The 15,868-nt window shown below is 35.5% G+C and overlaps 2 protein-coding genes across 3 annotated transcripts; one reads left to right on the top strand and one right to left on the bottom strand.

Annotated features, from left to right (window-relative positions):
• The first annotated feature begins 539 nt into the window (after positions 1 to 539).
• LOC129896189 (probable L-type lectin-domain containing receptor kinase S.5) lies at positions 540 to 5,191 on the top strand. Its single transcript, XM_055972031.1, has 2 exons — positions 540 to 1,989; positions 4,134 to 5,191. Exons 1-2 carry the CDS (start codon positions 741 to 743, stop codon positions 4,931 to 4,933), a joined length of 2,049 nt encoding a protein of 682 aa, XP_055828006.1. The 5' UTR covers positions 540 to 740; the 3' UTR covers positions 4,934 to 5,191.
• Positions 5,192 to 6,228: 1,037 nt separating this feature from the next.
• LOC129896036 (auxin response factor 8-like) lies at positions 6,229 to 14,645 on the bottom strand. Of its 2 annotated transcripts, XM_055971854.1 has the most exons (14): positions 14,071 to 14,645; positions 13,745 to 13,857; positions 13,542 to 13,640; positions 13,387 to 13,443; positions 13,111 to 13,266; positions 12,943 to 13,027; positions 11,536 to 11,626; positions 11,253 to 11,417; positions 11,050 to 11,172; positions 10,280 to 10,355; positions 9,110 to 9,257; positions 7,617 to 8,635; positions 7,342 to 7,532; positions 6,229 to 6,678 (listed from the first exon to the last, which is right to left on the bottom strand). In XM_055971854.1, the coding sequence occupies exons 1-14, from the start codon at positions 14,111 to 14,113 to the stop codon at positions 6,498 to 6,500; spliced, it is 2,547 nt and encodes an 848-aa protein (XP_055827829.1). In that variant the 5' UTR covers positions 14,114 to 14,645; the 3' UTR covers positions 6,229 to 6,497. The 2 variants fall into 2 exon arrangements, with proteins under 2 accessions (XP_055827829.1, XP_055827830.1); XM_055971855.1 differs by lacking the exons at positions 13,387 to 13,443; positions 13,542 to 13,640; positions 13,745 to 13,857 and having other exon boundaries at positions 14,071 to 14,158.
• Positions 14,646 to 15,868: the final 1,223 nt, after the last annotated feature.

Genomic DNA, 15,868 nt, shown 5'->3' on the forward strand with positions numbered 1-15,868 from the left:
ATCCAACTATGAAACTTCATTGAGTATATTTTTGTTGTGTTTTTCAACTGCATAAAATATTTTAATGTGGCATTTGTTATACTTATACTTTAAAGTCATTCATATCATTCTCGTTAAGTAAACCATCTCATATTTGTTTTTAACTTTAAAGGAGCTTTAGCTATTTTTGGCTATGATTTAAAATTACTTCTCTACAAGAGGCTGGTTCCATAACTTGAATTCATGACCTCCTAGTTCCATGACATCAACTTTATCAGTTACATCAAGGCTCTCCTTCAGGGTCCACTAAGTTCTCGTCATGCACGGGGTTCGAGGCATTAGAGTCAGACCACAAGAGTCTATTGTAAGCAGTTTTACCCTGCATTTCTGCAAAAGTATTTCCACATCTCGAACACGTGATCTCTCTTGATCACATATCAACAACTTTATCAGTTACGTCAAAATTTTGGGGGAAAACTTTTGACCATTACAATAAAATAGTAATCAAATTGCAGGTTAGTGTGGGTGGAGTGGGGTGGGGGGCTAGCAATTGTTCCTGGTAATGCACAATAAAAAGACCAAACAAAAGATTGTTCAAAGTTCAAAGTTCAACCTTCTACCACCATATATTGTATGTCCCCTCCAATATCTTATTTTTACACAATTCCAACATGCTTCAAAAAAACTTCTTTTATTGATCTTTCCTTCCTCTTAAAATCCTCACTTCTCTGTACTTCTTTTCACTACATGAAAACAAAAAAATGGGATTTTTGACATCAAAAATCATCACCATCTTCATATTTTTCTCTTGTCTTCAATTCATATCACAAGCAAAGATCATAAAATTTGATCAACAATATGGTGACCCTTTTGACCATACATATACTCCCATATTTGAAATCAAACAACCTGCACAAATAAGCAATCTAGCTCTTCAAATAACCCCTGACACAGCTTCCACTGCTTTCAAAATGTTCAATAATTCAGGCAGAATCCTCTTAAAACAACCCTTCAAATTATGGGACAATAATAATTATGATGACGACTTTTCAAGGGTGGCGTCTTTCAACACTTCATTCCTAGTGAACATTTTTAGGCCACTAAATGATACACCAGCTGAAGGTCTAGCTTTCGTGATTTGCCCAAATTTGGACTTGCCACAAAATAGTCAGGGCCAATATTTGGGACTAACAAATGCTACAACTGATGGCAATTTTTCAAACAAAATAATCGCGATAGAGCTAGACACATTCAAACAGGAATTCGACATTGATGGAAACCATGTTGGGATTGATATAAACAGTATTAAATCCGTTAAGACGAAATCTTTAACCCCACATGGAATTGAACTAGCTCCAATTGGTGAAAGATACTACAACATTTGGGTACAATATGATGGATTCAAGAAAGTAGTTGATGTGTACATTGTTGAACAAATGAAGAAAAATGGGACAACCCCAACAAGGCCAAAAGAACCAATACTAACACACAATATTGATTTGAGGAAAATTGTAAATCAAGAATCATACTTTGGTTTCTCTGCTTCAACAGGACATTTCAATCAGTTAAATTGTGTGCTGAGATGGAATTTAACAGTTGAGTATTTTCAAGACAAGAATCAAGAAAAGGTACAAATAATAAGTTTAAGTGTTGGTGTGCCAGTATTGGTTGTTTTCTTGATTTTGTCAGGGTATTTTGGGTATTTTTACTATAAGAAAAAAAGGGATGATAGGTCACAATCAAATATTTTGGGAGTATTAAAGAGTTTGCCTGGAATGCCTAGGGATTTTGAGTTTAAAGAATTGAAAAAAGCTACTAATAATTTTGATGAAAAGAATAAACTTGGTGAAGGTGGATTTGGAGTTGTTTACAAAGGGAATTTAGTTGGTGAAAAATTGGAAATTGCTGTGAAGTGGTTTTCTAGAGAAAGTATCAAGGGTCAGGATGATTTCTTGGCTGAGCTAACAATTATCAACCGTTTAAGGCATAAACATCTTGTCAAATTACTTGGTAAGTATTTTGAACTCTCCTTTTTTATTTTTTTTTAGTATAGTTCTTGTTTGGTCTTTCAGAAACAATATTTTCATGTCGGAGAAGTAGTGTTAAGGACTGTGTACATATAGTCATTTATTTAGTCATTTTGAGGGTACTTTTTTATTATATCGTGTTTCTTCTCCTTCCACATTATAGTGACCGCTTTCTTATTTTTTTTCAAAATTTCATAAATTTTGAGCACAAATGCATGTTCATCCATCTTCATTTCGAACAAAAGCTTGAATTAAATTTTATTATTAATGGTAACAAGAATATTTTCATGTGTGCTAAGGAGTTCCATTTTGACTTATATTAGGGCCACTCAAACTTGAGAATTGTCCCAATAGTGAAAGAGTAAAGAGCTTTGATGCAACGTCCAAGTGTCAAAAATGGTGTGCTCACACACCTTTTGCAATAATTTGAAATTGATAAATATATAGTCCTTCAATCTCAAAATATTTGTTTATATTTTTTTATTTATACGTTTTTTAAGTAAATATTAATTAAGAGAAAAGTTTTACTATTTTTTATTTATATCTTAAAATACAATCTTTATTCATTAAATATTTATTTTATTTATATGTCATATTTGAGGTGTTTGTATATTTTAAAAATAATTACTACTAAAAATAAAATGAGAAAAAAATAATTAATTTTATCTTGAATTTATAAACAAAATCCAAAGTTTCTTGTAGGACCTACTAACTAATAATTAATGCCCTCTTGGTGAAAAATTGAAAGTTTAATAAATATCTAATTCTTGGCTGGAAAACAGAAGAGCACTGATTCCATTCCCTTTGTCTTTTTGGTTTTCTATACTACCAATTTCAAACGTAGGTCCACTTTTGTTATTTTTATTATTTACTCCGTTTCAGAATAGAATAAGTGAACTGTTAAGATCCATTTTCGTAGTTCAAAATAAATGATTCAAAATTTAAGAGAATTATTGAATTTTTTTTTTATTTTTATCTCTTATTTACATTTTTTAGGTGATAATTTTAAGAGTTTTATTTGTTCATATTTATGATTTTACTTTAAATTATTTATATTTTCAAGAATAATTTGAGAATAACTAAAAGGCAAAAGTGAAAAGTGATGTCAAATTATGTCCTAAACTTTTTTTTTAATGAGTGTGCTTTGCCTCAATAATTCATTGATTTTGAAATGGTGAAAATCATTTACACCTTCAAACATAATCACAAAAAAAAAAAATTACCTAATATTTTTTTGAGTCGACTGAAATTTGAATCATGATTTGAACAAAACATTTCTTTTGTAGGGAAGCTTCCTTGGTCTTTGAAAATCACTTTCATACAATGTCACCTACTGTGACAAGTTTTAGTACTTTTTAAAATTAATAGTAATAGAATTGGACTAGGCTACTCATGTCGACTCATTAGCTACAGTTATTCAGTTACAGTATGTGGTCCAGCTTGCACGTGGTTAAATTCCTAATTCTCTGATGAATATTCGGTTTAAGTCTTCATCTACTCTCATCTATGGGTTGAGGTGTTAGAGTTTGGAACTGGTTCGGTTCAAGTCCGGGAAATAGTGATATTATTAAAATCCTTTAGTTCCATTCATTTTCTGTCAGCTATTCTTGCATCTGTCAGGCTTATGGGAGTCCGTGCAGGTGGTTACTCTTTGTTAGTGCACGAGCGTATCCGTCGGGTTTATGGGAGCCCGACGGAGTTAGTTAGATTCTTTCTCTGTGTTTGCTAGTACGCTCGTGTACATACCTACACTTCTTGCTCTGTCTTTAGTTGTGATCTTTTACTCACTTTTCAGTTTATTATTTTTGTAACATTTTTACGTCATCTAAAGTAATTTTTGAACCTCCTTTACCACTGAACGAAAATCTTCTCTTATGTTCACGGAATTCAAATATACAAACAAAAACATATATTGTTTTACCCTATTCAACATAGTTTAGTTTTTTAACGAAAAGCGTTCAGTTGAAACCCCTAGCTCTGCCCTGGTTACAACATGTAACTTACCTTACTTTTCATGTTACGAACCTCACCTCCTTATGAGCAGTTAGTGACTTGTAGTTATCGTTTTAGATGACCTAATAATGTAGTAAGTGTATATATGTTAATCAAATAATATTAATGTGACAGGATGGAGTCATAAGCATGGAAAGCTACTACTTGTATATGAGTACATGCCAAATGGTAGCCTGGAGAAACATCTCTTCTCAGGGCCTGAAAAAGAGGCACTCAGCTGGAGGGTCCGGTACAACATTGTATCAGGGGTGGCGTCAGCCCTGCACTATCTCCACAATGAGTACGAGCAGAAGGTGATCCATCGCGATCTCAAGGCAAACAACATCATGCTAGACTCAAATTTCAATGCACGTCTTGGTGATTTTGGACTAGCACGAGCAATTGACAACGAAAAGACCTCGTATGCTGACGAAGCAGAGGGAGTACTTGGCACAATGGGATACATCGCGCCAGAATGCTTCCACACTGGAAAAGCAACTCAACATTCTGATGTCTATGCATTTGGGGCAGTGTTACTTGAACTAGTATGTGGCAAAAGGCCTGGAACCAAAGTTAATGGCTTTCAACTCTTTCTTGATTGGGTTTGGTTCTTGCATCGAGATGGGAGAATCCTCGAGGCTGTTGACACGAGGCTCGAGGATGAATACGTGGTTCAAGAAGCAGAGAGGTTGTTACTACTTGCTCTGGCTTGTTCCCATCCAATTGCCAATGAAAGGCCTAATACACAAACTATAGTTCAAATTATATCAGGATCAATACCACCACTACAAGTACCACCATTCAAGCCATCTTTTGTGTGGCCTAATTCTATGGTTGCAATTGACATAGACTCATCGAGTATCGTCGATACGATATCCATTACAACTCCTCAGTTCAGTTCAGGGAACAACAGTATTGAATATCAAAGCAAGTAGAGATAGTAATAGCAATAGCAGCATATATATTATAGGCCAACTAGTATTATAACAAGGAAAAAAAAAGTTTGATTTTAATTTGCTTGCCCTTATAATGTTTTTTTTTGTTTCTCTGTAATTATGTTATATGGTGAGGATGTCAAATGATTTTCTTCTTGTTTTGCTATTTTTTTTGCTTCAAGTTTGTTATTCTGTAATGACAAGAATAGCAACCAATGTATCTATATCTCAGATCTTATGTTAAAGTTCCATTCTATACCTTGTTACTTTGAGCGTTTGGTTTGTTGTATTAAAAATAATATGGTAATGCATAAATTCTAAGAAGTTGTTGTTTGTTTTACATAAATATCATCCACCATATTTAATAAGTTTAACAGGGTAGTTGAGAGACCTAAGGGGTATTTCTATCATTTTCATTATTTTATATTAGGATAACTTATCTCAGTACTCACTACAAAAAAAGTCATTATTTTTTCACATTGAAAACTATTCGATAGCTATTTCCACAATATTTTAATTGAATCGGTGAGAGAAGAAAAAATGTCCAGTGGTTGTTTCTAGTATTTCATCGAAATCTATTTCCAACCATGCCTTTTCCCAGTGAACTAGTTCGGGAATGGAGTGGAAAAAATCATGTTTTATAACATAAATTTCTCATTGATTCGCGGTGAAAAAAAACTATATTTCTAGTAGTGACTATTATTCCACTTTCTAATAGAGATAACTTGTCCCGGTACTAATTACTAATTGAAGTATAACTTACCCCATGATTAGTAACCAAACAAGAGAAAAGCCGGAACCAATTTTTTATTCCAAAATTATTTATGCTTGTCCAGCTTACCAAACAATTTGTCTTTGATTGATAAATACAAATTTAGAAACTAGAGGTTGTGTACACTAATACCAAACATAAGTTTGTGTCAAAGAGAGATTCCATTAGTGTATAGGGTGCTCAACTTAGAGGGTCCACCTCCTCGTAAGATGTGTCCAACAATCTGACAATTTGAGGCAGAAGTGCTTGGTCGCTATGGTTTCCTTTTCGTCAACTAATTTGATTGTGTCATCCCTGAGATTGGTCTGACATTTTGTTGAATTGAGGATCTTACTTCTAAAAAGAAGCTTTCTAGGGATATTATCAACCACCAATCACCTCAACTCACTTTCATGATTGATCATATGCAATATTCACCAATATCTCAGTCATCCAACCATGTTGGCTTTGAAGCAGCTGCATGGTACTGGCATTTAGCAAACATGGTTCTGGAGAATCCAACAATGTTTCAAGAAAGGGAATGTACTCACAAAAGCTTAACTGCATCGACAGGTTTACAACTCAAAAGATTCTTAGTCTAAATCACATGTCTTGAGCCTGAGCTTGAGTACAGTGATTAACTAATGCAAATAGCAATGTAATACAAATGGGAGATGGATTAAGTCTTTACTACATAAAGAACTATGTCAAAGAAATAAGACAGGATTAATTAAGCCAAAGCTAAAGAACACCGAGCTCTTCGGAAGCAGAGAATTGGTGAACCACACTTGGTTTATCGAACGATGACAACAGTCAATACTCGAGTGATCCTATAGATGGAAGTCCAGACATGAAATCCCGACCATCAGCACTATTATTACTGCTCATCCTTTCAAGTGCACCGCGATTTAGGGATTCAACCTCCTCCTTTCCTAGTTTCTGCACATCCTCGGGTGAAAGAATTTTGATGTACCAGACATTATTGACAAATGCCCTGAAAAAATGCGGAAAATGAATAATATGTCTTGGTTCGAACAAAAGATGGTAAAAAGCCAACAACAACAACAACATACCCAGTGTAATCCCACAAGTGAGGTCTACAGAAGGGCAACGTGTACACAGACCTTACCCCCTGGCCTGGAAGGTAGAGAGGTTGTTTCCAATAAACCCTCGACTCAAGGAGAAGGCAAATCAAAGCAATTCGAAAAAAGAAAACAACTAAAATGAAAGATGGTAAAAAGCCATTTTTTTGAAAATTAAACTCTACCACAGGACTGAATTAATAAATCAAGCAAAGGTACAAGAATTGATATATAATAAGGTATCACAACCAAACATCCGACGACCCAGAGAGTAGTACAATGACTTGAAGCATAAAGTTGCTCATTCCATCAGATTCAAAAATTTCGGAGCAAAGTCAAAATGTAAAGCAACATACCCAGTCTAGTCTCACAAAGTGGGGTCTAAGAAGGGTAGAGCGTACGCAGACCTTACCCCTACCTCAAAGGTAGAGAGGTTGTTTCCTATAGCGAGAGAAAAACAATCCAAAGAAGTTAAGGCATAACAAAACATTTTGAGCAGTAACTACAACAAAATAATACGATAATCAAAGTACAAGAGTCAAAATGTAAAGCCTTCTGGTTAATTAGGTACTTACTCCCATGGATCGTCTCCAAGGAGAAGAACATCATTCTCCCTGTCAACAAATACAAGCTGCCAGCCTGATCTTTGAGGGTCTTCAAGAAACCCTTCGATCCCGAACATCTGCCCCAGTTCCTGACGCAGCTCAGGATAGCTATTGAACCGGGTGATATCCAATGACCTCCCAACGGACCCTGATTTGTAAACCTGCAAAAAAGAGAGTTATCCATATCATAGTAATATGCAAGAAAACAACAATGAAATGCATAACCTACACAACAGAACTAGCACCTTGACAAATGTACGGGTCGCAGTTTGTGCATCAACTTGTCCTAAATTATGCAACAAGTCAGAAGAATCTTGCACATAACCATACAGAGAATTCTGTAATCCAGAAGTCCCTAGTGGCATAGAGGACATATCAGCATCAATTGATGTAGTAGCAACGTTAGACACAGTTGTCGGGAGGAGAAGCCCTGAAGAATCAGTATTAGCACCATAAGGGGATTGATTCTGGGCATCTAGACTACACGTTTCCTGTGAATTGAAAGTATCTTTCCCATATCCTGAGAGTGAGGATGAGTTGGAGCCCGTATTCAATTGTGAATGCGCAAATTTTGACATCCAAGATTTCTGTGGCTGCTGCTGCTCCATGATCAGAGACTGCTGACCAATTATATTGAAATTCAAAAAGTTACTAGTTCCTTCCGAACATAAAGAACCTAGCGATGTCGGCATGACTGATGGAGCAACGGATGCCAAGAATTTGGAGCTCGGGTCTGCTATATCTGGCTTTGAGAATGATGGAGAAGGAACATTTGATGGTTGCTTCTGCTGGAGCTGTCTGTTTGGTATTTGGCATGCTTCCTGGTAAGAATGTTGATGAGATTGCTCCTCTGTCTGATTGCTGACGTGCTGCTGTTGTTGCCTTTGAAGGTTATCTTGAGTTTGTGCAGGCAGCATATGCTGATGAATTGCCTGCTGCTGCATTGCTTGTTGTTGTTGTTGTTGTTGTTGCTGCTGCAGCAGGAGAGGATTATGACTGCCTGCATGCTGAACATATTGGACGGGCTGCTGAAACTGCATCAGTTGCTGTTTCATCAGATCTCCGCTCCCAAAATTTTGCAAACCGCTAGCCAGCATAGCTTGATACTGCTGGTTAAGATCATTTCGGAGAATTGTTGGATCAACTCTTTGTTGCATCCAGGGAAGCATGCCACCAAAAGATTGAAGATTCATCAGATGTGGTCCTTGCTCACCACTTTCTGCTCTCAACCATGCCATTCCATTAATAGCTTCACTGTTATTTTCTGCAAAAAAGCAAAGAGCAACTGTTCATAATAGACTGCGGGAACACAAATAAGCTGAAAGTCCAAATAATGAAATAAATGATGCTGATAAAGAAAGGTTTTTTCCCTCTTCGAAGGACCATCTGGATGACAACAGAATTTACATTTTTCTCAATAAACAGTACTCCCACCGTTTCAAATTGTTCGTCTAGTTTTGACTTGGCACGGAGAATAAAAAAGTAAAGAAGACTTCTTAATCTTGTGGTCTTAAACTAAAGATGTGTACAATGTACCAAAATGCACTTTAATCTTGTGGTCTTAAACATGTCATGTGGAAAGTTAAAATTAAACAGTTGCCAAAAAAAGAAATAGGCATTCTTTTTGAAACAAACTAAAAAGGAAAGTAAGACAAATTAATTGAAACAAAGAGTCCAAGGAAACTTCGGGATTGAACAGCTTGGCTTTCCTAACAGCATAATATTTAATGTGCAATACCTTGAAAAGATGAAGTTCCAGGGTACCAAGGTCGCTTTAGCCTAAGAGGGAACAAAGATGGATACATTGGAAAAGTAGTCAAAGGCTCTATCTCCCATAGTGAAACCCTAGGTTGCCTCTCGCCTGCCGTTGACTCATCCCAACCAACCTACAATTTCATAAAATTTCTTTTGTAAATAGATATCTGTGAACATGGAACAACTGTTTACGAACATATAACAATTGTACAATCATAAATTTGTAATTTCCCTGCGAATAGTGGTAAAAGCAAAGCAAGATAGTCTGATTTCTGCATTTTCTATGTGAGTTCCGAGACAAACAAGTTTTATACACTATTGTACAAAGCACCAAAGACAGACAACCTTGTGGGGAAACAACTTGACATAGTAAATAAGCTTGGAGATTTGAGAATGGGAAATAAACTCAAATCACTTAGCGCCTAAACTATTAAAAGTTCAACATATTTGAATAGCTGATAGATAAGCATTTGATGCTGGTGAAGTAAAAGTCTTCCTAATTTGACAACAAAGTCTACAATCTTTGCCAGCAAAAGAACCATGAGCTCCGATGCAAGTATGCCATCATTCTTGTGGAAAAGCTTAGGCGTATTTTAAAATATAAGATATCGACCACAGGAAAAGGAAAAGAGGTATCAATTTAGAGGTGTATTTTGCTTGCACATGAGAGAGAGAGAGAGAGAGAGAGAGAGAGAGAGAGAGAGAGAGAGAGAGAGAGAGAGAGAGAGAGAGAGAGAGAGAGAGGTGGGGTGTGAAGTAGCATAGCAATGTAGAAAAGCCTAGGTATATTTTTGCAATAAAATAGAATAAAATCTAACTGGGATCTAGAACAAGAACGTACAAGTAATAGCTACTTTAAGACATAAGCAAAGCTAGTGCATGCCAACATAAATCGAAGAAGATTAAAATTCATGCCACGGAAACATGACAATCAATGACTGAAAATCAAAAAAAAAAAAAGGAAGTTGGGGAAGAACAATCAGTTGAATAGATCTATTAAAAATTCTGAATTTCTTAATAATATGGAGATACAAGTAAAACCTAATATGTGCACAAAAGGCATTTTAAATGCTATGGCTACAAAAGAATGAGAATAGCTTATATAAAAAAATTCTAAAAAGTAAAAACTATGATAGAGCTAAAATACATTTACCTTGACAGACCGCCAGTGAGAGTTGGCCCAGCGAACCGGATCTAAGTCACCAATGCCAGTAATTGTACCCATGTATCTGAAAAGTATCAGATCCATATATAAGAAGACACATATTATGCCAACTCAGATTTCAACAATCAGGGCACTTAACATATACCAGCTATGGTTTATATACATGTACTAACCACTGAGTTGGCCCAGTTAACACTCTAGTGTTACTGGTTGCAAGCACTAGACTAAACAAGATATGCAAATTATGAGTAAAAAGTGAAGCAACAGAGACCATAAACTTGCACCTTCATCTTAACTCACCTTTCCCAACATTATTAGAAATTATCGTCAACACAAAGTAGCCGCATCCAAAACACACTCATCTGTGTTTAGGAGCCACATCCAAGAGCCATTCATGTTAAGTATCAAAAAGTGCCAAAGATCCATCACCAAGAAACTAATATACTACTCCCTCCATACCAATTTATGTGGCACCGTTTGACTTGCTACAAAGTTTAAGAAAGAAAGGAAGACTTTTGAAATTTGTGGTCTAAAACACTCCTCGGCCATTTTTGCAGCTATAAATCATTTCATTAAGGATAAAAGGGAAATTTAAAAGTTAAATTGTTTGGGACGGACTAAAAAGGAAAGTGTGTCCCGTAAATTAGAACAGAGGGAGTACTTAAGTTGCTATATGCACTTGTCTAAACAAAAAAGATTGAAGAAAACCTAACCACGAGGAAAATAAGGATGAGATTTAAGATCAAACGCTTCCGTACCTTCGAACACTTGATTCTTCAGTCTCAAATAGCATCCGGAAACGCATTCCAACAGAAACACGTGTGTGATATACAGCTTTGATGTATTTTGAAAGAGGTATAACAAACTCAGATGGGCTAGCCCTGATGAGATAACCATTAGTTCAAATAGCAGAAAGGATATGAAAAGAAAATACAAGGAGCAGACAATCGCTCAGTACCACCTTGGGTTAAAGAAAACAGTGAAACAGCTATTGGTAGCAGCAGCATGAGCAGCAGCAGCAAGTAATCCAATGTGCATGCTGTCGCTAGACAGAACAGATGATGGCATCACAGTTTGAGGTCGTGTTGCACGACGAATTCCCAAAAGAAGCTGATTTTTCTCATTCCTGACACCGAAACAATGAAAGACCATTTAAGAGAAAGCCTCAGGGAATACAAGGCACTTAGTTGCAATTCCTACAGTGAAAAATTCTGAAGATACAACAACAAAAAAGCTAAAACTACCAAATGAAGAGAACTGAATCTCCAGCGACAAGTCTTTTGGCACTAACAAACACACTCCAGCCAGTCGTCAGAAGATGCCTCTTAGGCTGTCCTACATGCATAGACAGAAAAATATGAACATATTTCAGCATTAGTCAATTTTATATGCATTCTGCCCATGCTTCCAAGGGACATCAGGAATCACTAGTATATCCAGCAAATGAGTCAACAAACAAGCCAAGAATGACAAAGGAACAGGATTATGATGACAAGACCACAAGAGAAACAGCCCCATAATAAGGTTAAAGAAAAGAGATGTTAAGAGCACATACCCAAGAATTCTGAACCATTTTTGGCAAACCATTTTCATTTGGATGTCCAAATACTATAGCATAAGTCTAAAGACTACAATAATCCAGGCACCATTTACATGTACTGAGAGTTCAGACAAATTAAACAATTAATTTTGAAGCAGTAGTCCAAATCTCACTCAACCTGTGTGAGCTCTCACTCACAGTGACAATCCCAAACCTGGATAAAGGAGCAGTGGTGTGGTAGGTTTGCAACCAGCATAAAACTAACCAATTATGATAAAGCCACAACTTGTTTGGGAATTGGGACTGAGGTGTAGTTGCCGTTGGTGGTACAAATCTATTAAACATCATAAGAATAATGTTCTTTAGCCACCAATATAACCTGGAAATTGAACTCTTTAATACTCTTGCACATTGAAACTTTGAAGAAATAATTGGCCTGCTTCCTCATTCTATAACTACCCCCATTCTAGGCCATCCACTAATCTATTTGATTCAGGCTGTTTTTTTTGTTTACCCTTTTTTTGTAAAATCTTTTTAAGTACATTTATGATTTACTTTTACTTGCTCGGGTTACCTAACTTATGTGACCTTCATATAGAAACCTTAATTCCAACTTGAATTTCACATTTACAGAAAAAACGAGATAACTTCTATACCATCTCACCCACGGCCCACTGAATAACAACACGCTATTACTACATAACAGATTGTTGATCCTCCATAAGGATATTACAGTGTAGGGGAATAGAGAAGACAAAACATCAGCCCAACACGTCAGCCACTATCCTGCTTCTTTTTTCTTGTTTCTTTCAATCCGGTTGATTCAAAAAAGAAAAGAAAACTACTTTAAAAGATTCTCTCTAGACTCACCATCATTCGTGTTGTTACAGTACATTCAAGTCAAGGAAGTAACTAAAACTCGAGGACTCTAAACAAGCAAGTACTAAAGAGGATTAAACTAAAATACTGCTAAATGACAGCCCATATCTAAGTGTGCCTATATCTATTTTTTGTGCAAAATTAAACAACCACCAGCTATTAGATTAAAGCCAAATACACTTAACACAGTGTAAATCTACACATAGGAAAGAAAGGATCCTCCGATGCATGCCTCGGAAAATATGCCTGAATTTCCATTCAATGTCATGGAGATCCCTCGCAATTAATTCTTGACAAGGTGGCGTCTGTGAGAAATCCTGAGGGCCAGAAGAAAATGAGAATGACATCAGACTCAAAACCAGAGTGGTATGAAAATACAAGACAGTGGACCAGTTATCACCAAAGGAGGGAAAACTTTCTCTGCGGCACGACGAGGAACAGAAAAGCCACCATGCGTACTGGTATCACTTGCAGTGAGTGTCTTGCAAAAATAATTAGTAGGCTGCCTGCTAGGAATACCCAACTCAACAGGAAGATATGTATCCTTTTGTTCTTGCTGAAAATGCAACAGAATATTTTGTCACTCAATTCACACAAAATATCAGGTAATCGGTAAAAGTAAATGAGCAAGTCATGTTAGCTTAAGACAACTTTTACTGCATCATTCATAAAATACCGGTGTCAAGGGTTGCAATGTCATTTGAGCATATACTTCATCCGTTTCAACATCTGCCTGAAATCCCAGAAATTTATCATTCTCTCGTAACCCTAGATTACAACTTACACAGCAATAACTCACAACAAAACATAGAACATGAACAAAGAACCTACATGCATTGTGACATTGTGGAGTTGACAGATCAACTGGGGTGGCAAGTTCGGGTAATTGGGTATGTGAGCATCAACTTCTTTATTAGTTGTTGCCGCAACCTGGCACTCAATTCCAATGGTACCAATCAGCAATTGACTAATGTATGCAACAAATAGTTCACAATCAATGAAGAAGACAGAAATGTGGCTAATTTGAGAAAGACCTGTTCACTGTGACCCTGAGGAAAGTAAACCACTCGACTCCCTACAGTCGGTAGACATACAAGAGGACCAGCACAAGCATGCCATAGTTCAGAATTTAAACACTTGTTCTCTCCTTTCAGAACCAAATAAAGAATCCATCAGCAAAAAATCCATAAGTTCCACTTAAGTAAATACTTAAAAATCTCTCTTTTATTTGCTAAACACAAAGCATATAAGAATAAACATGCATATAAAAACAGTGAAGGATATATAAAAAAAAAGCCAAACCTGGAAAAAAAAAAGAAGTCATGAAAGGAATAAAAAAAGTATAGAGAAGAGAAGATACCTTCATGAGCTTGCTGACCCATTCCTGATGATGAAAGCTTCATATTTTTTAATCACACACTTCTCCTTAAATTATGTATATATTTATATATCTAAAACACACTCTAAATATGATTATCCACACAATTATATAAAACCCTCAAGACCCAATTCACTCCCATTTTCACTAAAACCCCTAAATCTCCCCCCACCCCCCACCAAAAAAGACTCTAATTTCAGCTCCCCCTCATCAAATCCTAAAGAAATCAACCTAGTTCACAACACTTTTCTTTCTCCAAGACCTCCATTAACAACCCCAAAACACAAAAACCAGCTAAAATTAAAAAAGATCAAATTTTTTGAAGCGTATCCTGAAATTCTGAGCAATACCCTTTTCTTGTTTTTAGTTAATTATCAAGAAAAAAAGCTTCACTTGAGAGCAAGCAAGCAATCACTATCTATGAAGATGGTTTTGAAAGAGTGATAAAGAAAGGGTCTTTTTCAGTTTTTATAGCACACCCGACCAAGCTCGACCTGATAACAGTAGAGAGAGAAAATCAAGAAACAGAGAGAGAAAGATAAGAAAGTGGTACTCAATCAGAGAGAGACTGAGGGGTTTTGGGGGTAAAAAGCTTCAATCAACAGCTGTTGATGAATTTGTACATGGAAAGATCTTGGCCACTGAATTGGGGGTGGGGTATTGGATTTTGACAGAGGGGGCATGTGCCACCATTCTTGAGTGGTCATTGTCACAGTACGTACCATCCAATATAATATTTGCACATGATCAAGAAAGAGAGAGGAGGAAGAGGTTTTTATTTTTATAAATTCGATATTTGATATTTGTATTGAAACGAATTAATTTAAATTTGTGCCGTAAAAGCTCCATTCAGAAGGATTTTTACATATTCAACTCAAACTAAAAATCTCTTCTTTAAGAGTGGAATAACTCATCCGTTTGCATCATATTCTTTAGTGGGGTGAGAGAAGGTAGAAGGTGAAGAAGAAAGAAAGGGAAAACAAAAGTGGCAGATATTTTTTTTCAGTCTCCTGCTGAGGTTACTTGTACTCTAGTTCAGTAATGGTTGTATGTTTTAAAGTGTTGATTTCTAAATCATATCATTCATGTTATTTTTAATATATTAAATCAAATTGTGCATTAAAAATAATTTTAATATTATTGATGTAATTTCATAAGCGGAATTGAAAGAGGGTAATATATAGATTTTCTATTTTTATAAAATAGAAAAATTATTTTTGATAAACTTTTAATTCAAAAAAATAATTAATTCTTACGACATAAATACATTTTAACATGTTATAGCAAATATCCTACTTTATAATCCAATTACATTGATAATATAAATATGTATACTATCTATATGTTATAGCATGTAACATACTTTATTGTTCAAGTTACTAATGTTACTTTCTATGTATAGTTATATGCTTAAATAGTACTAAAAGTTCATTATATTTTTACCTAAATGTATAAATTTATGAAAGGTTAAATAAATTTTAGAAAAGCATAGGACGTAGTAAAAGTGTTGATATTATAAAAATATATCCTCAATTAATAAGTGTAATATAATTTTTACAGATTTTTTTCCTAGTGTCATTGAGTTTGCATAGATTTCAAGATTTGAAGTTACGTAAGTCTTTCGAGAGAACTTTCTTCTAAGTAATTTTAGGTTTAAATATTTACTCGTCATCATTTTATGCATCCATTGTCGGTGTATTACATGTCCAACTAAACCATCTCAATTGATATATTTGCATACTATCCTCAATATGTGTTGTTTGAACTTTTTCGTGAATGT

This window comes from Solanum dulcamara, chromosome 7 (genome assembly GCF_947179165.1).
Source record: "Solanum dulcamara chromosome 7, daSolDulc1.2, whole genome shotgun sequence".
Taxonomy (NCBI): domain Eukaryota; kingdom Viridiplantae; phylum Streptophyta; class Magnoliopsida; order Solanales; family Solanaceae; genus Solanum; species Solanum dulcamara.

What these genes read in the sequence shown, in the direction of transcription:
- LOC129896189 (XM_055972031.1), top strand. Translation starts at nt 741, where the DNA reads ATGGGATTTTTGACATCAAAAATCATCACCATCTTCATATTTTTCTCT. An exon ending in ACATCTTGTCAAATTACTTG is followed by an intron (nt 1,990 to 4,133) that starts GTAAGTATTTTG and finishes TTAATGTGACAG; the next exon opens with GATGGAGTCATAAGCATGGA.
- LOC129896036 (XM_055971854.1), bottom strand. Translation starts at nt 14,113, where the DNA reads ATGAAGCTTTCATCATCAGGAATGGGTCAGCAAGCTCATGAAG. An exon ending in CTCAGGGTCACAGTGAACAG is followed by an intron (nt 13,641 to 13,744) that starts GTCTTTCTCAAA and finishes ATTGAGTGCCAG; the next exon opens with GTTGCGGCAACAACTAATAA. An exon ending in AGAAAGTTTTCCCTCCTTTG is followed by an intron (nt 13,028 to 13,110) that starts GTGATAACTGGT and finishes TCTGGCCCTCAG; the next exon opens with GATTTCTCACAGACGCCACC.